The sequence below is a fragment of the Erinaceus europaeus genome, chromosome 2 (assembly GCF_950295315.1).
Source record: "Erinaceus europaeus chromosome 2, mEriEur2.1, whole genome shotgun sequence".
Taxonomy (NCBI): Eukaryota; Metazoa; Chordata; class Mammalia; order Eulipotyphla; family Erinaceidae; genus Erinaceus; species Erinaceus europaeus.
Genome location: NC_080163.1, coordinates 62,110,983 through 62,136,327, shown reverse-complemented (window position 1 = coordinate 62,136,327; position 25,345 = coordinate 62,110,983). Strand labels below are relative to the sequence as shown.

Below are 25,345 nucleotides of genomic sequence, written 5' to 3'. Positions count from 1 at the left end.
CAGGGGGTGTTAGGTTTGGGGAGTGAGTGTCCCCCGACACCTCAACACCTATCATGGGGACTAGAGGAGTTGTGCCAATGTGTCAATGACTGTGTTGTAAACCATTAACCTCCCCAATAAAGTAAACAAAAATGAACAAACAAGATTGGCCATAGCACCTAAGAATTTCCTTTGTCCTCATTACCAGGCATGGCATCACCCACTGGAAACCCACCCAGGAAGAAGAAAGGCTTCCAACACACAGCTCAGCCCTTACCTGTCCTGGCTGGTCTCCATGACCCGGCTCACACTGGGGGACTCTGTGATGTGGGCTTGCACCCTCTGCTGGCCTGTAACAAGAGACACTTCATTCTCTGAGTCCTGCCCTGCACCTGCCATGTCCTGCTCCTGCCTCTTAGGAACTGGCAGCTTCTCTTCTGACCTCTGACCTTCCTCCTGGTCAAGCAAATCGATAAGGCCATTTGTGGCATCTGAATCCACTGTGTCGTCCTCCACAAGGTCCAGAGAGCCCAGTGTGGGGCCCTGGGCTCCCTCGGAGAGGGCCCCCTCCAGCTTCCACTCGTGGCCGGTGGCGTCAGAGTCCTCGGCCTTGCTGCACTCCAGAGAGGAGTCCTCAGCAGTGACCAGGGAGGGTGTGAGGCCTGCGGACCACACCTGCATGTCAGACATCTCCAGCATGGCGTCATGCTCCGTGGCAGCCAAGGGGATGGCATCTATGACGGCCACCTCGTTCCAGTACTGGTCTGCGCGCAGCGGAGAGGGAAGCGCGTAGTGCAGGGAGGCAGGGGACAGCAGCTCGTCCTGCAGCGAGGAGTAACCTGGAGGGGCAGACAGAGGGCAACATGCTCCAGAAGCGACTTTTGTCGAGTGCACACACGTGCAAAGTCCACGCGCACGTACACAGGCACAGCCAGTGAGACGCATGCACATTCCAGGCCGGGGTTGGGGTGGGGAAAGACTTTCCAAGCTCAGAGGCCAGTGCTCTGGCCTTGTGGCTGCTGCCCAGGGCAGCTGGGCAAGAGAAACAAGGCTCTGCGTTGGGTGGGGGGTGGGGGGGAAGCCAGGGGTTGGGGGCAGGGTGGAGGACTCCTTGGCTGGATGGCAAAGAGACTGGGGTTCTTTCTGATCCAGCTCAGAGTAATCCAGAGGGAAGCCTTGAGCCTAAGCATTTGTGCTTATGTCTCTGGTCAGACTGAAGCCAGATGGCTAGACCGCTGGGCAGAAAGAAATGTTGCTCTTTCTTTGCGCAGAACTTCCCTTCAGCACACTGCTCAGGTTTTCTGTTGAGCAGGTGCCTTAAAGGGAAGAAATGGCTTGCCCAGAGCCAGAGCTGGCGACCAAGCTGCCTTGGAGACGCCCATGGGGCCCATTGGACATTTGAAGACCTTAGTGCAGTGGGTAAGTGGGAAGAAGGTATTTGGTTCTGGAGGGAGTAACTTTACTCCAGAGGCCTGCTGATTCCAGAAATCCCCAAATGGTCCAGAGTTGCAGGAGTGAAGCTTCCAAGGGCTCAAAAAAGGAGGGGGTGGGAGTGCTTGGCACACCTGCTGTTGCTGTGGTTCTTAGGTCTCAGCTGTTCTTTCTAGCTCCAGGCAGCAGGTGCCTGGAGGGAAGGGAGCCCATTAGCCTGGGCCCCTTAGTGCGCCGCCCTGGTATCTGCTTCCGGCCCATGGACCTAGCCACAGGTCCCTGGCAGCTTTTTTTTCTGTAGGGCCAGTTGGCCTCATTCACTCACTCTTTCAACCAGAAGAATATGAATTGAGGTCCTATTGCTTGCCTGCTTTGTGCTTAAGGCTTTAGAAATGGCAAACTCACAGGACAATCTCCTTGTTCTATTTTTCTTTTTAAAAAATATTTATTTATTTTCCCTGTTGTTGCCTTTGTTTTTGTTGTTATTATTGTTGTTGTTATTGATGTTGTTGTTGTTGGATAGGACAGAGAAATGGAGAGAGGATGGGAAGACAGAGAGGGGGAGAGAAAGATAGACACCTGCAGACCTACTTCACCACCTGTGAAGAGACTCCCCTGCAGGTGGGGAACCTGGGGCTCGAACTGGGATTCTTCAGCCAGTCCTTGTGCTTTGCACTTAACCCAACTCCCTCCTGTCCTATTTTTCATGATGCTTTTCCCAGTGATTATGACTATAGCTTACTTCAGTCTACCCTCATCTTTAAAAAATATGTATTTGCATACTTACTATGACAGAAAGAGATGGAGGGAGAATGAGAAAGGGCAGAGGAAAGGATGGAGGGAGGAAGAGAGAGGGACACTAGAGTCCTGTTCAGCCCTAACACTAACTGATGCTGGGTATAGAATCTGTGGCCTCTGGCATGTGAGCTCTATGTCCTAAGAGGTCAAGTCACCTTCCAAACCCAAGAATTTCATTTTATATATAGTGAATCCACCACTCCTTGTGAGCTTTGTTCCCCTTTTATATTTGACAAGATAGAAAGAAATTGTGAGGGAAGAGGGAGGTAGAGAGGATGAGGGTGAGAGAGAGGGAGAGAAATAGCCACAGTAATGCTTTATCATTTATGAAATTTCCCCTTGCAGGTATGGACAGGGGACTTGAACCTGGTGTGTTCAACCAGGTGTACCACTGTTTCCCCCACTTTTTTTTTTTTGAGAGACACCAAAGCACCACTCTGGAATACGGCAGTGCTAGGATTTGAATATTGCACCTCATGCATTTAAGTCCTGTTCTTCAGTGTACGGAACCATCTCTCTGACCCTAGCCCTGTCTTTAACCCTGTCTGTGTCACCTCCCTCAGCTAATCCAGAAATATTACACTATAAGAGCAAAGAAGAGCTCTGCTTTTCCTCTCACTGCTTAGAACAGGGTCTGGAAGAGACTTCTGGAGGTGTGGAGATGGAATAGGAACCTTTTCAGATCGCATGCTTGATAAATTAGGGAAAAAAACCCCCACAAAATAACCTGAAAACTCATCAAAATACAACCAGATTTTCTCCAGAAACTCACTAAGCCACAGCCACTAAATTGAGGATGCTACTACAATTTCATCTTGAACTCCCTGGGCAGATAACCTCACCAATGTGTCCTGGAACCCCACCTCCCCAGAGTCCTACCCCACTAAGGAAAGATAGAAACAAGCTGGGTGTATGGATACAAACAGATGTCACTCTAGGTCCCCAGATTAGGAGGGAGTGTGTGTAGTTGGGGGTTAAGGCTTTGCAGTGGCAGAGACAAAGACACTCAATCTCCTTTGAACTCTGGCCAAAGGAGAGGAGCAGAAGCTGGCACTATAGAGAAGTGGGTGGGTCCAACCTCACCACAATGCTAGCTAACCTCAAATCATTCTAAGCAAAACTGTGGCCCAAGGAACTCAGAATAAAGACTATCACTTTCAGCTCTCTCCTGAAAGCCTCTACTAAAATTGAAGGCAGAATCTTTTAGAAGCAGGTAACTGCCACACACCCCCATTATCAGTATTGAAAGCAGTGTTCTATGATTTCCACTATTAAATGAGCATCTATTTTATATAATACCATTTCTTGTGTGGTGCATGGCTTCCCATGTTTGCAGCCCTGCTAAGTTACTTCCTTATCTTTATGATCTCACAAAATGTATTTGAGAGAGAGACCAATAGCAGAAGGAGAGAAAGGCCAACAATGCACTGATGCTATTCTTGATGTCCACATACAGTGTCAGGGATCAAATGCAGGACCTCACACAGAGTAACCTAATGAGCCACCTACAGAGGTCCATTTATATGTAATTTAAAAAATTATTCAGTTTCTCAGGTGTTCACATTAAAACAATTTTTTTTTTAAACCAGAGCACTGCTCAGCTGTGGTTTATGGTGGTGCCAGGGATTGAATTTGGGATCTTAGAGCCTCAGGCTATTATAATCTATTACATAAACTATTATGCTATCTCACTGACTTTAACATATTTTTTATTTTTTTCCCACCAGGATTATCATTGGGGGTCAATGCCTATTTGACAAGTCTGGTGGTTATTTCCTCCTTTTATCCATCTTGTTTTTTTAATAGAGACATAGGGAAATAGTGAAGAAGGAGTTTGAGAGAGAGAGGGAGTGAGGAAGGGAGGAAAGAGAGTCCTGCAGCACTACTTCACTGTTCATGAAGCTTCCGCTCTGTAGATGGGGATTGAGGGCTTGAACCTGGGTCCTCACACATGGTAAGGTGTGCATTCTACAGAGTGCACCACTATTCGATCCCCTAACACGTTATTTTTAACTGTCACAACAACCCTACAAGTAATATTATTTCTGCTTCATAGAACAGGAATCCAGAGATCTAGCAAGTTGCTTGAAAGCTTGTCTTTTCAGTAGATTTTGTCGTTAGTATCTTAACAAAAGAGCTTATTGAGGGATATTGACATGCAATACATGCACATATTTAAAGCAGATGATTTAAGTGCTGACATAGATGTGTACCCTTGAGATCATCATCACAATGAAGAGACAGTTATCATCTCTGGAAAGTTTCTTCATGGTACTTTATAACCTTTCTTCCACCACACCATTTCCAGAAAACCAAAGAGCTGCTAAGTTCCATGAGACAGCAGTTTGCACTTCATGGGCATTTATGTAAATGGAATTCTATGGTATATCTTTTTCTTTTTTGTGTGGTCCAGCTTATTTCATGTTGCCTACTTATTTGGGCTCCATTCATGTTGTTGCACACATTGAGATTTACCATCTATTTCTATTACTGAGTCGCATTCCATCAGATTAATGCACCACAATTTATCCATTTACCTGCTAACAGACTTTGTGTTGCTTCCAGTTTGGGGATCTTACAGATAAGATGCTTAACTGGTGCAGCCTCTAGGGAACATGATGAGGGGATTCCTTTAAAAACTGGACACAAAAACACTACATTGACAAGATTTATGCATCCCTGGGTTCATAGCTGCACTATTCACAATATGCCAAATATGGAAAAAAAATCTAAACATCCATCAGCAGATGACTGACTAAAGAAGTTATGGGAGGTGCTGGGCACCTGTTATAGTGCACACATTGCCATGTGCAAAGACCCTGGTTCAAGCCCCTGGTCTCCAACCTATAGGGGAGAAGCTTCACAAGTGGTGAAGCAGTGTTATTGATATTTCTCTTTTTCTTTCCATCTCTCTCTTTAAAAATAAAAACATTTATTTTAATGAGAAAAAAAATGCACACACACACACACACACACACACACACACACGGAAAGAGAGAGAAAGAGACAGAGAGAGAGAGTAGAGCAGAGCATTGCTCAATTCTGACTTATGGTGGTTCTGAGGGTTGAACCTGGGACCTTGGAGCCTCAGAAGTGAGAATCTTTTGCATAATCGTTATGCTCTTGCCTCAGGCCTCTATTTCCCCTTCCCTCTCAATTTCTGTTTCTATGGGAGAAAAAAAAAAAAAAAAAGCACTGCCAGGATTAGTGGTAGCCATAAAAATAATAAAAAGAAGAAGTTATGGCATACATATTTAATGAAATAGTACTCTGCCCTTGAAAAGATTATTATTATTTTTTTGTCTTTCAGAACAAAGTGAATGGAAATGGAGGTGATTATGCTAAGTGAAATAAATAAAAAAGTGAACGACAGCTACTAAATGGTTTCACTTGTGGGACAAAACTGAAACAAGTGAACTTGCAAAAATAATAGTAACAACTAAACTGACTCTTACAGTGGAAACACGTAGGAATGGAATGGTTGGCTACTAGGGTAGGCATATATTTGACTTTGTAGGAACCAGCTGTTCCGAAGTGATTATAACATTCTAATATTCCCACTAGCATCGTACTAGAGTTCTAGTTCCTCCATATCTTTGTAGGAACTTTGTAGGAACCAGCTGTTCCGAAGTGATTATAACATTCTAATATTCCCACTAGCATCGTACTGGAGTTCTAGTTCCTCCATATCCTCATCAACACTTTGTATAAGTTAGTTTATTATTATTATTTTTTAATATTTATTTATTTTCCCTTTTGTTGCCCTTGTTTTTCATTGTTGTTGTAGTTATCATTGTTGTTGTTAATTGATATCGTCATTGTTAGATAAGACAGAGAGAGATGGAGAGAGGAGGGGAAGACAGAGTGGGGGAGGGAAAGATAGACACCTGCAGACCTGCTTCACAGCCTGTGAAGCAACGCCCCTGAAGGTAGGAAGCTGGGGGCTCCAACTGGAATCCTTATGCGGGTCCTTGTGCTTTGTGCCACGTTCGCTTAATTTGCTGCGCTACCTCCCGACTCCCGGATTAGTTTTTTTTTTTTTTTTAACATAATCATTCTTATGGATGCAATAAAGTATCTCCTAATTATGAGCAATGGTGAGCATCTTTTGACACATTTATTATTTGTGTATATTTTGGGTTAAGTATGTATGGGGCCTCTCCATGACTGAGTACCCCTGCAGTTTCTTTCTTTTCTTTCTTTCTTTCTTTTTTTTTTTTTGCCTCCAGGGTTATTAGTGGGGCTCGGTGCCTGCACTATGAATCCACTGCTCCTGGAGGCCATTTTTTCCCTTTTGTTGCCCTTGTTGTAATTTATCGTTATTATTATTGTTGTCATTGCTGTTGTTGTTGAATAGGACAGAGAGAAATCGAGAGAGGACAGGAAGACAGAGGGGGGAGAGGAAGATAGACGCCTGCAGACCTGCTTCACCGCCTTTGAAGCGACCCTCCCCCCCCCAGGTGGGGAGCCGGGGGCTTGAACCGGGATCTTTACGCGGGTCCTTTCGCTTTGCGCCATGTGTGCTTAACCGGCTGCCCTACCGCCCAGCCCTCACCCCTGCAGTTTTTAACTATCACAATTGTCTGCACTGAACTTCTAGTTGTCTACCAATTACAGTGCTGATTTTCCTACTCAAAAATTTGCAAAGGTGATTTCCACACATGAGTCTCTGTTCTAAGTTATTCTCTACTCACTTGTAGGGTTTTTCATTTTTTTTTTTTTTTGAGGGGGGAGGGAAGAAATTTTCCTTGTGTCTTCACCTCTGGAATTCTAGAAAAGTTGTTGATTTTTTAAAATCTCTTTAGCTTTTTACTTGTTGTTAAGACAGAGTGACAAATTCCAGCCCCTTTCATGCGGAATCAGTTACAATATTAAGCCACTCTTGCAAACCTTAGTCTTGATGTACTATTTCTTTTCTACAGTGTTGTATTTGCTTTTCTAAAATTTAATTTAGATTTTTTTGTATAATGGCTAATGAATATTGATGGTCTTTAGTTCTCTCCAAAGTCTTCTTTTCCCCCTTTCTTCCTCTTTTTTTACTTTTAAAACTAAAAAGGTAATGATGACCTTATAGAATGGATTAGAAAGTGTTACATTGTTATTTTTTTTTCATTGTTTAAGTATTTAAAAACAATTTACTTCTTCCTTAAATGCTTGGTAGATTTCTCCAGTTACTGGCAAGGGCATCTAAATGCTGGGTTTTCTATGCTTAGGTATTTAGTATCTAAAGGATGCTCAAACACTAATGCGGAGGAAACATTTGTACCCCTATGTTCATAGCTGCATTATCCACAACAGGCAGAGTGGAAGTAGCCTAAATGCCCATCAACAGATGACTGGCTAGAGAAGTTATGGGATATATATATATTCCACGGAATATTACTCTGCAATCAAAAAGGTGATGTTGTGTCCTTTGGGTCAAAATGCATGGAACTGGAGGTGATTGTTAAGTGAAATAAGAAAGAAAGGAAGAAAAGAAAAAAAAAAGAAAGACTATATTTGGAATCTAGAGCTCTGATATACATGAGCTTGAAAAAAATACAAAACAGGAGCACTGTTTCTAAGACTTGTAAGAATTATGGTAGTTATCTTTGGGTGGTAGGAGGGTGGGTATACAGAACTTTAGTGGTGGGTGTGGTATGGAATATACACTCTAATCTTACAATCTTGTAACCTACTCTTAATCACAAATAAAATAGAAAAAAATGTTGGGTTTTCTTTATGGGGATGTTTTTAATATAAATCTAATTTCTTGAATATACAGGACTGTTTACTCTCATGTGAGATTTGATAGTTTGTCTTTCAAGGACTTTATCAGTTTCATCTACTGTTTTAAATTTATTGACGTTAAATTGCCATACTATTCCTTTTCATCTTTTGTTACCTAGAAATTCTTTGGTGGTATGATCTTTCTATTGATATTGATAATCTTTGTCTTTTCTCTTTTACATGATTCCCCCCTGGCTAGAGATTTATTACTTTTATAGATCTGTTCAAAGAATTAATGTTTGGTTTTATGGTATGTTTTTTCCTCTAGCATTTTTCTACTTTCAACATTGGTGGTTTCCATTGCCATTTATTACTCCCTTGCTTCTACTTTGATTTGCTCTATTTTTCTAATTTCCTAACATTGAAACTGATTTCATTGATTTGAGAACTTTTCTCTTTTCTAATGTGGCCTTTTAGTACTATTCACTTTTCTTGCCGCTTTACTGCATTGTATAATGTTTGATATCTTCTGTTCTAATTTTCACTCTACTAAAACAATTTTTCTAATTTCCCTTTCCTCTCTTCCTAGAAGTATATCACTTAGTTTACAAATAGTCATGATTTTGCAGACATCTTTCTGTCATTGAATTTTAAATTATTTACACTGTGGTCATATAACATACTTTGGATGACATGAATCTTGCTCAGTTTATGGATACTTGCTTTAGGGTCTATGTTGGTACATGCTGCAGGTACAATGGAGAAGAATGTGAATTTTACTGCTATTGGATGGAAATTTCTCTAGCAGCCAATTTGGTCAAGTTGGATAACAGCATTGCTCAAATCTTCTGTTTGTCAGAGCAAAGCAGTATCTCTCTCTCGTAAAAATAAATAAATCTTAAACAAATTAAGTGAAGAAAATGTACCTTGGCAAAATACTGCTTCCATATTTCCTGTGTATGTGGTTTATTGAACTTCCTGAATTGCATATTTATAATTTTTATATTAATTTGGAATATATATATATAATTACCAGAGTACTGCTCAGCTCTGGCTTCTGGTGGGGTGGGGAATTGAACCTGGGACTTAAGAGCCTTAGGCATGAGTGTCTCTTTTCATAACCATTATGCTATCTACCCCTCTACCCAAGAATGGCTATTTCTTTAAAAGTGTTTTCAGTCCTATTCTCTGTTGGGAAATATAATTTCACAAATACCAGGTCATTTGAAATTGTCCCATTTAAGTTACTTATGCATATATTTTTCATTTCTCTCTGTTTCATTTTGGAATTTCCTTCTATTTCATTTTGGAATTTGCTTCTATTTCCATGCTGTTGAATTTCCTAATATTTTCTTCTGTAATATCTAATCCTAGACAGTTATACTCTTACATATTATAACTTCATGTATAGAAGATTGATGTGAGTCTTTAAAGAAATATTTTCCTGGGTGGAGGTAGATAGTATAGTGGTTATGCAATGAGACTGTCATGCCTGAAGCTTCAAAGTCCCAGATTCAATTCCCTACACCACCATAAGCCAGAGATGAGCAGTGCTCTGGTGTTTCTCTCTGTGTCTTTCTCTCTCTGCATCTCTCTCAAAAATAAAATAAATAAAAGACTTAAAAAAAAAAGAAATATTTTCCATGACACTACTTTTTTTAATATCTGAAATGCTGTTACAATAACTATTTTACTTTTTGTCTGCTGTTTATATCATCTGGGATAACTGTGGGTCAGCTCCAATTGAAGGATATTTCTTCTCATCAGGGGTTTTCTTTTCTTTTTTTAATATTTATTTATTTATTCCCTTTTGTTGCCTTTGTTTTTTATTGTTGTAGTTATTATTGTTGTTGTTATTGATGTCATTATTGTTGGATAGGACAGAGAGAAATGGTGAGAGGAGAGGAAGACAGAGAGGAGGAGAGAAAGATAGACGCCTGCAGACCTGCATCACCGCTTGTGAAGCGACACCCCTGCAGGTGGGAAGTTGGGGGCTTGAACCTGAATCCTTGTGCTTTGCTTTGCACCACTTGCACTTAAGGGATCTTATTGTCCTATCTTTTAGTATGTCTAGTAATCTTTAACTGGATGCCTGATGTTAGAGATTTGATCTTGTTGGCTGTTGGCTGTTTTCGCACTCCTCAAAATGTTTTTGAGCTTGGTTCTCTTAGCAGGGGAGTTAACTGGAAACAGTTTGACCCTTTTTGGGTTTGCTTTTCAGGTGAATTAGGCAGGGCCAGGGGATGGTTCAACCTAGGGAATTGTCTCCATTTTCCAGCTAGGATTCTTATTTTTTTCTCTACACACTGCCAGTAAATGATGAGACTGACTATTAGAAGTAGCTGATTAATACTCAGACAAATCTTGTGTGAAGGGGATCCTTTGAAGGACTCCCGAATTCTTCGTTTGTTTGTTTTTCTCCAGGGTTATTGCAGGGGCTTGTTGCCTGCACCATGAACCCACTGCTCCTGGAGGCCATTTTTCCCCTTTGTTACCCTGGTTGTTTTACCATTGTTGTGGTTATTATTATCATTGTTATTGATGTCATTGTTGTTGGATAGGACAGAGAGAAATGAAGAGAGGAGGGGAAGACAGAGAGGGGGAGAGAAAGACACCTGCAGACCTGCTTCACCGCCTGTTAAGCGACTCCCCTGCAGGTGGGGGGCCGGGATCCTTCTGCTGTTCCCCCCGCACTTTTTGCCACATGCGCTTAACCCGCTGCACTACCGTTCAACCTCCCTGCCCCCCCCTCCCAAATTCTTGGCCATGATGCTGTCTCTTCCCTGGTACTCTGTCTGGAACTCCAGTTACAGTACTTTCCCTGTACTCGTTTTACTTATTTAATTTATTAATATCATTATTGTTATTACTTATAAACTTTTTTTCTTTTACCAGAGCATTATTCAGATATGCTTTATGGTAGTGCCAGGGATTGAACCTGGGACCTCAGGGATCTTAGGCATGAAAGTGATTTGCATACTTTTTATGCTATCTCCCAGCCCTTTCCCTGTACTCTTAGCAACTTCTCAACCCAGGAAATCTTGGATTTCTTTCCCCCAAATCATGATCTAGGAAGTCTTTTGAGGCAGTAATTCACACAATTGTAGCCTTCAACTATGTCTCATGGATCATTATCTGCTACCTGATGTCCACAGTCTTGAAAACTTTTGTTCCATGCAGTCTGTTTGCAGGGAGCTGCTCTAAGCAGGCGAGAATACTCAGCCTCTAGAGCCTCTTCTGGACTAGAAGCGGCATGCATCTCTCACAGCTGCCCAGATGTGACCTGGTGGCAATCCATCATTGCAGTGAAGCTCTCTTAGATGTGATTGGCTATGACCAGGAGAGCATGGCCCTACTGGCCACAGATACCTGAGGCTCATGTTTGGGTTCTGGGGGTGAGGGTACACCCCACTGTCTCACAGGAAAGCTGCAAGAGAAGGGGTGTGTGAGCTGGAGAGCTAGCTCACTGGGAAGGGTCCATGCCTGGCCATGTTTAATTTCTAGATTGTAGGCTTCACACCACATAGGAAGTGCTATGGTAATACATGATGAGCCTTTGGTGTTGTGATCTTTCTCCTTCTGTTTCTCTTTCAATTGAACGAAAAATGTTGCATGGGCTGGCTCTCTCACTTGCTGGCTTTCTCTCTACCAGGACCATCATGTAAGTGCTAACTTGGTTTTTCTTTCTTCTTCTCCTCCTCCTCCTTCTTCTTATCCTTCTCCTTCTTCTCCATCTCCATCTCCATCTCCATCTCCATCTCCATCTCCTTCTCTTCCTCCTCCTTCTTTTTATTCTTATTCTCTCTCTTGTCCTAACGTGTGAACATTCTCAATTTTCCCGAATAAAGTCTGAAGTACCTGAAATTCATGCTCTCTCCTCAATTCTTTGTTGAGATAACATATGACGAACTTTTTAATATTGGGGGACTGAGTGCCGGCCTCCCCTCCACCCCCATAACATTTGGCAAGCCAGCCAGGAGAGAAGCTTCAGGTATTTTAAACTTTTATTCCTTTTTGCCTGGAGCAGTGAAATTGTGCATGTGTGAGGCTCCAAATATGATGTTCCAAAATAAATAAAGAAAGAAAGAAGGAAAGAAGAGAAAGAAAGGAAACAGAAAGAAAAGAAAAAGAAAAGAAGGGGCAGTGATACTGTACAGAGAAGTCAGGAAGCACAGGAGCATTCAATTTATGATCACCAAGAAGCAACAAGAAGAGGAAGGGGAGGAGAAGGGGGAGGGGAGGAGAAGGGGAGGGGAGGGGAAGGGGGAGGGGAGGGGAAGGGGGAGGGAGATGGAGAGGGAGAGGGAGAGGGAGAGGGAGAAGCAGAGGGAGAGGGAGAGGGAAAAGCAGAGGGAGAGGGAGATCCTTAGGAAGGTTGATCCTGCCACCCTTGGGCCACAAACACTCCACTGGTTCTCCACCTCATATGCACTGTTGTAGAGACTCTGACTTCCATACTTGCCTCTTTCCTTTCTTCTGGTCCTCCAGCCCCCCCCCCCCATTTTAAGCATATTTTACTTTATGTTAATGAGAGGGAGATACAATGAGAAAGATACAGAGAGAAACCAGAGCACTGCTCACCTCTGGCATATGGTGGTGCTAGGAATTGAAGCTGGGATCTCAGAGCCTCAGGCTTGGATGAAAGTCTTTTGCACAACTAACTGTCTTTTGCATAACTGTCTCCCCTAACCTAGCCCTCCTGATCCTTAAACACACCAGTGCATCCATTCAGAGACCCTACAAGACTGGAAGCTATTCAAGGGATTCTTCCTCAAGTTTCTGTTGATCACTTCCCATCTTCTTCCAACTTTTGTCCAATGCTACCCACTCCACCACTCAAGCACTCTCACCTGTCTCATTTAAATCTGTCCTCCCCCCCTGCCACTTGTGGCAGCCTGCTAAGCACATTCTATAACTCACTCACATATTCTGTTATTGACTCTCCAAACAGTAACTAAACCCTACAAAGGCAGACTTTGGTGGATTTTGACTTTTTCTTTCTTTTTTTTTTTTTCTTTTCCTCTTCTTTCTTTCTTTTTTTATTTCTGTCTCCAGGGTTTTTGCTGGGGCTCAAGAGCCAGCACTATGAATCCACCACTCCAGGGGGCCATTTTTTCCCTTTCTTTTAATTTTATTCAATAGGACAGAGAGAAATTGAGGGGGAAGGAGAGAAAAGAGAGGGAGAGAGAAAGACAGATATCTGCAGACATGCTTTAGCATTTGTGAAGCATGCCCTCCCATCCTGGTAGGAAAGGACTGGGGGCTTGAACCCAGGCCCTTGTACATAGTACTATCTGCACTTAACTGGGGGTGCTACTGCCCGGTCCCCTCTTTTTGACTTTTGTCAGTTTGAAAACTGATTAGTCTCTCCACTGCCTACAGTAGCACCTGTCATGCAGACAACACTAGAAAAATATTTGCCAAATATTTGTGTTGACCTTATGGAAGCAGAAGCTAGTTTCTGTGGTTACCAGACACACAGAGACAGACTTACACCAGGAGACATGTTTGGAAGTAGAGTCTGGGGCCAGGCAGTGGTGCTCTTGGTTAAGAACACACATTATAATGCACAACAACACAAGTTCAAACCCCTGGTTCCAAAGTGCCAAGGGGAAAGCTTCACAAGTGGTGAAGCAGGGCTACAGGTATCTCTTTCTCTTTTCTTTTCTTTTCTTCCTCCTCCCTCCTCCGAATTTCTCTCTATTTCTATCCAATAATAAATAAATAAGTAAATAAAATTTAAAAAAGAAAAGAAAGTAGAATCTTTAGACTGGGGTTGTAGGTCTTGTAGTTCACAGCAGGTCTCTCTGCTTGCCTGGCTCTGTGACTGCCCTTGTTCTTACAAAATTTTTATTGTGGTAAGAATAGCCCAGCGTGGCATCCACCTTTTTGATAAGAGTTTCTCTTTTCATAACTGCTCCTTAATTGTTGTAACTCACATAACCCTATCTCCTTATTCTGTGGGTATGTAACTGGAACACAAAAAACCAAGAGCTTTACTGATTCCATTTGGCCAAAATAGCACTAAGGATGCTCAGAAATCCAACCAAGGGTTGGGCTAAAACAGATTCAGGAAGGTTGTTTGGATTCTCTGAAACCTGCCTTTATTTTCCGGTGCAAGGAATTTAGTCCACTGGGCAGTCCAGCCTGGCCCCGCAGGCGGTGGCTGTGAACCTCAATCTCAGAGTCATTCTGTTGAGAACCGGCAGGAATCAGTGCGCAGCCTCCCCTGTGCACGCACGCACACGCACGCACACAGCCGAAGGGGCATGGCAGCAGGGCCAGGAGGCCTCTGAGACATGCATCTGCAGAGTTAAAGGCCCTTGCACGCCCAGCCAGGCAGAGACGATGGAGGCAGACGTACAGTGGGTCAGATGAGGTCAGAGGTAGAAGAGACACACGACAGGGTGTGGTCAACAGAGCCTGGGCCCTGCACCCTGCAGTGCTAGATGGCGTGATTCGGGAGACACAGGACAGGGAGAGAATAGCGAAAGGATCACCAGACATAGGCTCCACCTGTCCGAGGGCCCTGGATCTGACCAGCCTAGAACCTGCCCACGCAGGCCATGCATGCACCCCACCCCCACCCACGCAGGGCCAGCATTTAGACTAGGAGCTTGGGGAGCATGAACCACTCAGTGCTGCTATTTCAGTGGTGTGTTAAGCGCTAGAGGAATATAACTAACAGATTTTATTTTTTAATTGGCGAAATGGTGGAGGCAGTTTTGCATCTCATTGAGTGCACACACTATTATGTGCACAGAGAAGGGTTCAAGCACCTGGTCCCCACCTGCAGGGGGGAAGCTTCAGGAGAGGTGAAGCAGTGTTGCAACTGCCTCGCTCTCTTCCTTCCTATCTCCTTCTCCCATCTCAGTTTCTCTTGGTCCTATCAAAAAGTTGGAGGCCAGAAACTGGGTAGGCTGCCTCCTTTGCCATGTTCACTTCTCAGGTTTGAGTCCCAGCACTGGATGGGAGTGCTGTGACAACATTGGGGACCTGTCTGTTTGTCTGTCTATCTGTATGAAGAAGTTGGCCCTGGGGAGAGACATAGTGTGTGGGTGAGGCCCTAGGAACACATATACACAACCATATTCCCACCTATAGTATTTATTCTCTTAAGGATTTAATCTAATTTGTGATTTAATCAAGTAATTTATTTTTTCTTGTCTCTGAGACTTCAGCATTCTGATATTTTTTAATGTTTCTTTAATTTTTTTGTAAAATATTCTCTTTAATTTTTTTTTTTTTAAATCTTTTTTATTTTATTTTATTTTATTTTATTTATTTATTCCCTTTTGTTGCCCTTGTTGTTTTATTGTTGTAGTTATTATTGTTGTTGTTGTTGGATAGGACAGAGAGAAATGGAGAGCGGAGGGGAAGACAGAGAGGGGGAGAGAAAGATAGACACCTGCAGACCTGCTTCACCGCCTGTGAAGCGACTCCCCTGCAGGTGGGGAGCCGGGGTTCGAACCGGGATCCTTATGCCGGTCCTTGTGCTTTGCGCCACCTGCGCTTAACCCACTGCGCTACAGCCGGACTCCCTCTCTTTAATTTTTTAAAAAAGAATATTTTATTTATTTTGTTTTTGAGAGAGAGACACACATAGAGAGAAATACCAGAGCACTGCTCAGCTCTGGTTTATGGTGCGGGGGATTGAACCTAGGGCTTTGGAGCCTCAGGCATGAGAGTTTGTTTGCATAGCCATTATGCTATCTCCCCCGCCCCGTTCTGAGCTTTTTAAAATAGATAAGTAGATAGATAGATAGATATATAGATAGATACCACAGTACCTACCTGCAGCTGAAGCTACCTCTGGCATGGTGGGGACTGACTGGAGCTTGGGTCATATGCATGACCAATCGGGCACACTCTCTGCCCCCAACTTTACATTTTAAAGCGGAGGATATGAGCTGCTGGAATAGATCACTTGGATAGTGCACTGCTTTGCCTTGCACACAGCCCAGATTTGAGCCTGGCACCCACTATATTGAAGGAAATTTCAATGCTGTGGTCTTTTTCACATGTGTGCCCCCTCCACTGCCTTTTCTGCCTCTTTCTAAAAAAAAAGATAAAGAGATTACTCGGTAGCACAGCGGGTTAAGCGCAGGTGGCACAAAGCGCAAGAAACAGCATAAGGATCCCAGTTCGAGCCCCCCGGCTCCCCCACCTGCAGGGGATTCGCTTCACAGTCGGTGAAGCAGGTCTGCAGGCATCTATCTTTCTCTCCCCTTCTCTGTCTCCTCTCCTCTCTCCATTTCTCTCTGTCTTATCCAACAACGACATTAATAATAACTACAACAAATAAAACAAGGCCAACAAAAGGGAATAAAATAAAATTAATTAATTTAAAAAATAAAAAAAAAAGAGATGACTCACAGACACAGGGATTGAGGAGAAAAGTAGGGAATGGAGCCTGGGACCCTCTCCAGAATTCCACTTTGAAGTGTGGCCTCTGCTGTTTCTGTGCCCACTGATTAGAAGGGGAGATGAGAGCGTGCGCGTGCGTGTCCGTATGCATGTGTGTGTGTGTGTGTGTGTGTGTGTGTGTGTAGTGTCCCCAGTGCTTTCCTCCATGCAGCTGGATTCTTCCACTGCTGCTTCAAGGAAGACCAGCCTTGGAGGTGCGGGGTGCAAAGGTCAGGACCCTCAGGGCTTCCTCCCCTTAGGTCTGCTCACATTGGGGGGGGGGCGGTGGGCTCTGAGCTATGCTGACCACATCCCAAAATGAGGGAAGAGATATAGAGTCAGAAAAGAGGGAGGCAGCTCTGCAGAGGCTGCGACAGGGGTGTGATTGAACCCCCACCCTGCTAGTCCACCTCAGATTGTGAGCCAGAGCCTCCATGTCCTTTGCTTCTCAAACCACTATTTCCACAGACAGGGACACAGAGGTCCAAAGGGGACCCACACCTCCTTCTGAGATGGAGCCCAGTCCCTGTCTTGCACCCCACAGCTCATTCAACTGGGACACCAGTTCCTGCAGGGTGCAAGTGGGAGGGTCAGGGCTCAGTACATAAAGTGTACCCCCGTCTCTTTCGAGCCTCTCTGCTCCCATCATCACTGCCACTGAGGATGAGAGAAGGGCATTCCTTGTGATGAGCCCCCAGCCCCCATGAGAAGTGGTTTTAGGGAGTGTCATCTCTGAACCGTTTCAGCCCCACCTCTGTCCAGGGAACACTCACCATTCATCTGGGAGGGGGACGAGGAGTAATCCCGGTCTGTGTGCCGGCGATCCGGCTTCAGGTTGCGGCTCTGCCTGCCCGAACCCTCCAGCATGTTCACAATCTCACTGCGATCGATGTTGCGCAGGGCCGTATACAGGTTCTCCACTGCCAGGGAGAAGGAGGGACTTGTGGAGGGTGTTCTAGCCACCAGTGGGCAGTGTGGGGATCGAACAGCAAGCAGGTTGGTTCTGAGAGTCAGGTGGGTGTGGGTAGCAAGAGGAGAAGTAGGCTGGATGGTAGTGCATCTGGTTGAGTGCACACATTATAATTCGCAAGGACCGGGCTTCAGGCCTCTGGTCAGAGTACCTATAGGAGGGGAGCTTTACCAGTGGTGAAGCAGTGCTGCAGATCTCTCTCTCTCCCCTTCCCCTCTAAATGTCTCTCTGAGGGGCCGGGTGGTGGCACACCTGATTGGGTGCACATGTTACAGTACACAAGGACTCAGACTCGAGCTCCTGGTCCCCGTCTGCTGGGGAAAAGCTTCATGAGTGATGAAGCAGAGCTGCAGGTGTCTCTTTGTCTCTCACTATCTCTCCTTTCCCCCTGGATTTCTGAATATCTCTGTCCAATAAAGATAATAAAAAATAAATGTCTCTGTTCTATTCAATAAGTAACTAAATAAATCTAACCTATTCATTATTCTTTTAGAATGTGTAATTAATTAGCTTATTTATTGTATAGAAACAGACAGAAGTTGAGAAGGAACAGGGAAATAGAGAGATGACTATAGAATTGTTTAACTGCTCAAGAAGTGTTTCCTTTGTAGATGGAGACTGGGGGCTTGAATCCTGGTTCTTGCACTTTATAAATTGTATGCTCAACAGGGTGTATCACCTAATCCCCCCACGTTCCCCAGCAATTATATTCTAAGGAAAAGGCGGAAATAATATTATTATTATCGTTTTTGCAAGAACACTAGGTAACACTCTTTTATCAGATTAAAAATGAGCAGCCTGTTTGGAGAATAACCTGTTCCCCTTGGACTGATCATTTTTAAAACTTTAACTGAAAAAGCTGATACCACCTCCCCCACCGCAATACAAGAGAAATACTATAAGGAAATGAGAGTGAAACTAAGTGGATCCTGCCCTTTCAATATCTTGGGTCCTGGATAGTTTGAAATGCAAATGTAAACATGGAGATGTGGAGAAGGAGCTGAAAAAGGAACTTGCCTCTGTGGTGGAGCAAAAGTTTTTCCTGGGAAAATGAGGTCCTTATCAGGTGGGAAGCACTGGCCACACCTTCAGCCCCCAGCCCCCCTGGTTGACAGACACTCCTCAGCTGTTTGAGAAATATGAGAGGAGGCCTTCAAATATGGACGTCTCTCTAGCTCTCTCTCACACACACACCCTACACATATGTGGTCATCTAGAGGTCCCAATGCAATCACCACCTTTTGGTTTTTTCTTTTTTTTTGGACTCATGCATGCACAGTTTTCCCCTTCCCATCCCCTGCTGACTTTTTCATTCAGATAGAGAAGTGAGAGAAAACGAGAGAGAGAGAGAAAAAGAAAGAGAGAGAGAGATCACCCATAGCACTGGTTTCATGGCACTCCTGTGTGGTTCAAGGCTTAAGTCTGGGCTGTGTGCTCAGCAGGGCATGTGCCCTACTTGGTGAGTTGTCTTTTCTTGTGAGGATGGGAAAAGATTGAGGCCAAATACCATTGAGTCTTGGTATTCTTGGTATTCTCTTCTGGAAGGATAGCCTAGAAGATGCTATAACTTTGAGTTTTTTTTTTTTTTTTTTTTTTTGGTAAGGAAAGGCATCCTTGACTTAGCAGTACTTACTCTTTGCACTTTTTCCTTCCCGGATGACCCAGAGGTTCAGCAAGGCTGCACTTTGATCTAACAAGGAGTTGGGATTTTCCACACGGATCCTGTTGATGTCTTCCACACTGAACTGCAGCTCCCGGGCCAACTCTGTAAGCAAAGCACCAAGAACAGATGTGAGCTTAGCCACCCCTCAGCACTGCTCCCAAGCTGGGCAGAGGCACAGGAGTCCTGATATTAAATAACAGTCTCATGGGCTGGGGAGACAGCATAACAGCCCTGCAGAAAAGTTTCATGCCTGAGGCTCTCCATCTGCCAGAGCAGAGCAGTGCTCTGGTAAAACAGAACCAAAAAAATAAACAAAAGCAGTCTTTCATTGGATTTGGTTTTCCATCATGTCAAGAAATGCAGACACACATCTATATCAAGATTAATGTCTACATCACTTACAAGTGAAATGCAGATACAGATACCTCTGTGCTCCCAGAAAATGGGGTTGGAGTAAGGGTGCTCAATAAGGAAGTATTGAACGAATGTTCTTTCTTCTCTGATCATTTTAGACAAGACAGGATCAGCCTGAACTTCTTGACAAGCTTTGCAGTTGATTGTAGGGTTTCAAAACAAGCTAGCACTTGAGCCAGGAGAGGTCTGAGCCTGCGGTGACATCTCTGGTACTGTGTATAGGACACCAAGATGCCACCCATTTTCCACCAAGAGGCAGTGAGTTGGAAAGGCTGGGAAAGGCACTGTTTACATTTAAAATGAAAACAAAACAAAACAAAAAAGCCCCAAAATTCCCATGGGTATACAAGTCACCAACACAGGGTGTTAGTGCCTTTCCTGCCTTTAATTTTACTGTTATTTCTCACAGGTGCCTTAGAAGAATAGCAGAGTTTAATATAAATGTGTGTGTGTGTGTGTGTGTGTATGTGTGTGTGTGTGTATGTGTGTGTGTGTATGTGTGTGTGTGTATGTGTGTGTGTGTGTATGTGTGTGTGTGTGTTTGTGTGTGTGTGTGGTCTAGAGACAGAGACAGAGATAACACTGCTCAGCTCTGATTTACGGTGGTGCTGGGATTGAACACGGGACTTCAGAGTCTCAGGCAAGACAGTCTTTTGCATAACCATTATGCAATCGCTTGGGGCCCCTTAGCAGAATCTAATTTCAAGGATGAGGAAGCCAGGTGGGTAAATGATGATGAGAACCAGAAAGAATGTGAATCTCTGCCCCCCCCCCCCACACACATACTCTCAGTGGGCATGATGGCTTAAAGAATGAAAGTACTAGAACACCTGAGTATTTTTCACTCTGTCTTAGCAAGTTACTACTAAGGGTTCTAAGTGGGTCAAGCCCCCTCTGTAGGGTGACTAGGTAAGGAGTCCACTCATAGCTTTCACTTTAACCACCTGCCTTACTTCAAATACCATCTGCCATACTGTTAGTGGGACTTCTGATAGATTTCAGCTGCAGCCAGAGGATGTGAGAAATTTAGAGACTTCCCTTTTCTCTCCTTTCCCTCAACAAAACCAGCTTTTGAAGAAGGGCAGAGAGCAGGGGACAGGCCACCAAAAAAAAACATTTTGCATGTATGTGTATTATTATTTTTCAATTTTTTTGTTGTTGCCCCCAGGCTTATCACTGGGGCTGAGTGACAAAACTAAGAAACCACTGCTCCTAGCAGCCATTTTTTCCTTTTTTTTGAAAATTTTTATTGGATAGGACAAGGAAAAATTGAGAGGGAATGGGGGAAAGAGAAAGACCTGCAGACCTGCTTCACCACTTGTGAAGCTTCCCCTCTGCACATGGTAATGTGTATTACTTATTTTCTTACTTTTCAGAGCTTCAGCTCTAAGGAGTTACACAACTTAAGTTATTCTATTTAGTTGAGTCTTACTTTTTCTCAATTGCAAAATGAGATAAACTAGATAAACTTCCAGACTTATTTTTAAAAATTTAAAAAAAATATTTATTTATTTCCTTTTTGTTGCCCTTGTTTTTTTTTTATTGTTGTTGTAGTTATTATTGTTGTTGATGTCATCATTGTTGGATAGGACAGACAGAAATGGAGAGAGGAGGGGAAGAGAAATGGAGAGAGGGGGAGAGAAAGATAGACACCTGCAGACCTGCTTCACCACCTGTGAAGTGACTGCCCTACAGGTGGGGAGCCGGGGTCTTGAACTGGGATCCTTACGCTGGTCCTTGTGCTTTGCGCCATGTGCACTTAACTTGCTACGCTACTGCCTGACTCCCCAGGCTTATTTTGTTATTAATTTTTTTTTCTTTGCTGGAACTGGGACTATGTACATGCATGAATTCACAGCTCCAGGTCACTTTTTTCACTCTGATAGAGAAACAAAAAGAGGAAGACAGAGAGGGAAGGAGATACCACAGCACCGAAGCTTCCTCCATTGCCACAGCATCTCCATTCATGGCGCTGGGGCTCTAACCCGGGTCTTCGGTAAAGCAGGCATCCTACCTAGAGAGCTATCTCCCCAGCCCAAAAGTTGACTCTTCCTTATGAAAGGAAAGCAAGATGGGAATGGAGCAGGGAGGGGACTCTTGTCTTTTCACCAGCCCCCAAAGGCACCATTCAGGCTGCAGACCTGCCTGAGAAAAATCAGATACATGATGGATGGGGAAACATGGCCCAGAAGTGCTTTCATCAGTTGCTTATTTGGGGGCTGGGCACAGAGGTACAAAGGAGATGAGACAAAGTGCTTTGCTGTGCCCCTGGCTCCCCTTTTCCTAGACTCACCTGCCCAGCTGAGGCCAAGGTGCTCTGATATAATGGCCGTCTTCATGTCTGCCCGGTCTGTCCCACTGAGAAAGCCTGGAGAGAAGCATTGGGTTTTGTTTAGCAGCCTTGGCAGAACACAGAAGTGGACAGGCATGCATCAGTGACACCTGGCAGGCAGATGCTCAGGCCACTGGGCAGATCTCAGTGGAGACAGGCTGATTGCTGAGCCTGGGGCAGATGGATACCCTGGGGCCAAGGAACCAGAGCTGAATCAAACTGCACCCCGAGAGCAGGTCTTGCCAAGGGAGGTTGTCGAGTACACACACAGCCTTGGGAAGGGAGCAAAGGGCGTGGTCACAAAAAGGTCTATACCCAGTGTGGACTCGCTGAGGATGCTGTATCTCAGGGCCAGCGGGGTCAGAGTCCTTCTCCTGTCATCGGCTCCACTCCCCTGCAGAACAGGAGACAAAAGAAGGGTGTTTGGGTTTTGGGAGAGAGTCCCACTTCTGGGAGAAGGTGATTTGAGTCCTAAGTCTTCAGGAATGGGGAAAGACAGTTCTTCCTGTCACTCTAAGTCTCAGTGTCAAGGAAGGGGTGGGGGGTGGTGGCTGAGGGAGTGAGAAAGAGTTAAGGAAGTTCACCAGCTTTATTTATTTCTAGACATTTTACCTTATTTTAATGAGAGAGACAGAGAGAAAGGCGGGGATGGGAAGAGATTGAAAGAGAGAAAGACAGGGGAGTACGACCTAGCTCTGGTTTATGGCGGTGCTGGGGATTGAATCTGGAACCTCAGAGTTTCAGGTGTGTATGTCTTTTGCAAAAAAAAGCCTATACAGTTTCCCTACCCTTCACCCACCTTATTAATAACAGTAACAATGGCCAAGTCAAGTGACCTGTTTAGTGCTTGAGGCTTGTGAATAACCTCAAGCTATTCACAGGCTCTATTGTTATTCTGATCTCATCCTCAAAAAAATGGAGGCGTAGAGGTTAAATCATTTGTCCAAGGCCACTCAGCTAAAAAGCAGTGGAGCTGGGGTTTGAACTTTCAGAATTTATATTTCACTTGGGTCCCCTTCTCTGAAGGCCTGGCTACTTGGGAAAGAGAAGCAAGTACTTGAAAAAAAAAAAAAAAGCCCTCACATGATTGAGAAGCCTTAGGCCATTGGGTGTCCAGTTGTTAGCCTCAGAGGCAAGGATTGAGGATGGAAGGTACTTGCACCTTCTAGAAGGAATATCCCAGAGAACTCAGGGTCCTGGAGTGGAGATGCATCTCACTATTTGACACTAATGCAACTTTTTTTTTCCTTTTTCTTTTTCAATTCAAGATAGATAGAAATTGAGAGGGAAAGGAGAGATAGGGAGGGAGAGACTTGCAGCACTGCTTCACCCCTCAGGAAGCTTCCCCTGCTGGTGGGGACTGGGAGTTTGAACCCGGGTCCTTGCACATTGTAAAATGTGTGCTCTAGGGAGCCCTGCTCCACTAGGGAAAGAAGAGAGACAGGCTGGGAGTATGGATCGACCTGGCAATGCCCATGTTCAGCAGGGAAGCAATTACAGAAGCCAGACCTTCCACCTTCTGCATCCCATATGACCCTGGGTCCATGCTCCCAGAGGGATAAAGAATAGGAAAGCTTTGGGAGTTCTGGTGGTGGGAATTGTGTGGAATTGTACCACTCTTATCCTATGGTCTTGTCAATATCTCCATTTTATAAATTAAAAAAATTAAAAAAAGGAAAGATATACTGATGGCAGTCATGGGAAGAAGGAAATAAACTTCAAAAAAAAAACGACAAAAAAATGCGTGTTCTACCAGATGTGTCACTGCCTGAGCTTTGCAGGAAGGGGCAGGGTGTGCTGTGACCATGGGCACATGTCCAGAGGAGAGCCAAGAACCTTCTATCTGGGGGAATTGAAAGGCAGCTAACTTCCTAGCCTGGAGAAGCCCTTTGGACATGCTAATCCTGAGGTCAGTGTTGGGATCTCCTGAGGGCCCCTGGGGAGACCTGACTGAGCATCTTCATAGGGGGCTGCTCACCTTGGTGCAGGGGGGCATGGTGATGTTCAGGTGGCAGAGAATGTGCTGGGTGTCCTCATACTTCATCGCCTTGCGCAGGAATGACAAGGATCCTCCGGGTTCTCGGCTGCTGTCTCTCACCTAAACCCAGTGGCACAAAGATAAGAATCAGGGTCTGGTCCTAAGGCTGCCAGGAGGGCTGACTCAGGGGCATCTGCTTCCCCAGCTCCCTAGGTCCAGGGGTGAGGATGGCAGCACCTTCACGGGGATGACTAGGCCGTTCTCCCGGAACGACTGGAAGTGGAAAGTCCGCTGTTGGGCAGCCTTTTTGACAGGTACCAGGTTCCCAGAGAGCTCTGCAAAAAGGGGCATTCCTTCCAGAACCTGGGAGAGGGAAAAGAGCAAAGGCAGCTTGTTAGGCCCGGATACCCAGATGCCCTGTCCTGCCTTTCAGCATTGGTCTTCTCTCCCTACTTAATTTTTTTCTTTCCCTCTTCTCTCCCTCTCCCTCTCCCTCTCCCTCTCCCTCTCCCTCTCCCTCTCCCTCTCCCTCTCCCTCTCCCTCTCCCTCCCCCTCTCCCTCTCCCCCTCTCTCTCTCTTCCCCCAACATTTTCACCACTCTGGGAGCAACCTTTTCAGGTACATATACAGAAAACTACCTATTCTGTTCTTTAGTTTTTTGGCTCATTATATATTTTTTTGGTTGTGTTATTATTTTTCTTTTATTTTGGTTGAGCTATACCAGTTCTTTTTTATTTTTATAATTTTTTCCCTTTTGTTGCCCTTGTTTATCATCGTCGTTGTTGTTATTACTGTTGTTGTTATTGTTGTCATTGTTGGATAGGACAGAGAGAAATGGAGAGAGGAGGAGAAGAAAGAGAGGAGGAGAGAAAGATAGACACCTGCATATCTGCTTCACCACTTGTGAATCGACCCCCCTCTGCAGGTGGGGAGTTGGGGGCTCGAACCAGGATCCTTATGCCGTCCATGCACTTTCTGCCATGTGCGTTTAACCAGGTGCACCACCGCCCAGCTCCCCATACCAGTTCTTTAAAGATGTTTGATATGAACCATTTGTCTGATGTGTGATGTATACATATATTTTCCCAGTTACTGGGTTGTTTGGTTATCCTTGTGTAGTTTGTTTTCAATTGTAGAAGCTTTTTAGTTTTATACAGTCCCATTTATTTACTCTTGTTTTCATTTTGCATGCTCTTAAGTCTCTAAATATCTCTTTGATGTTAAGATCATGCAATGTTTTAGAGGATCTGAGAAAGAGGGAGAGAGAGAGAGTGATCACAGCTCTGAAGCTTCTTTCAGTGCAGTAAGGGCCAGACTTGATTCTGACATTCCCTTACCTGGGTGACCTGGGGCAGGTTACCTAACCTCTCCCAGACTCAGCTCCCCTATCTATAAGTAGGGGTAAGACACACACAGTTAAGAGAATCAGGGGGTCAGGCAGGGGTACAACCAGTTGAGTACATTTAGTACCATGTGCAAGGACCTGGGTTCAAGTCCCTCCTCACCCCACTGGCAGGGTGGGAAGCTTCATGAGCGATGAAGCAGGTCTGCAGGTGTCTCTCTCCCACTGTCTCTTCCTTCCCTTTCAGTTTCTCTCTGTGACACAAAATAGCTAGAAAGGAAAGGAAAGGAAAGAGAAAATACAGAAAAGATGAAATGAAATG

The 25,345-nt window shown here is 44.5% G+C and overlaps 1 protein-coding gene across 11 annotated transcripts in view; it reads right to left on the bottom strand.

Annotated features, from left to right (window-relative positions):
* Positions 1-25,345, bottom strand: part of ANK1 (ankyrin 1) — a 329,883-nt gene that overhangs the window by 25,630 nt on the left and 278,908 nt on the right. For 8 of the 11 annotated variants that reach the window (XM_060181879.1, XM_060181902.1, XM_060181866.1 and 5 more), the window contains 7 exons: positions 23,918-24,043; positions 23,681-23,800; positions 22,018-22,096; positions 21,664-21,738; positions 18,927-19,058; positions 17,097-17,243; positions 257-818 (listed from right to left, as the gene is read on the bottom strand). In XM_060181879.1, the coding sequence (XP_060037862.1) occupies positions 257-818; positions 17,097-17,243; positions 18,927-19,058; positions 21,664-21,738; positions 22,018-22,096; positions 23,681-23,800; positions 23,918-24,043 (1,241 nt within the window). The remainder of the gene's footprint in view (positions 1-256; positions 819-17,096; positions 17,244-18,926; positions 19,059-21,663; positions 21,739-22,017; positions 22,097-23,680; positions 23,801-23,917; positions 24,044-25,345) is intronic. The other 3 variants (XM_060181932.1, XM_060181941.1, XM_060181949.1) reach the window with 1 other exon arrangement.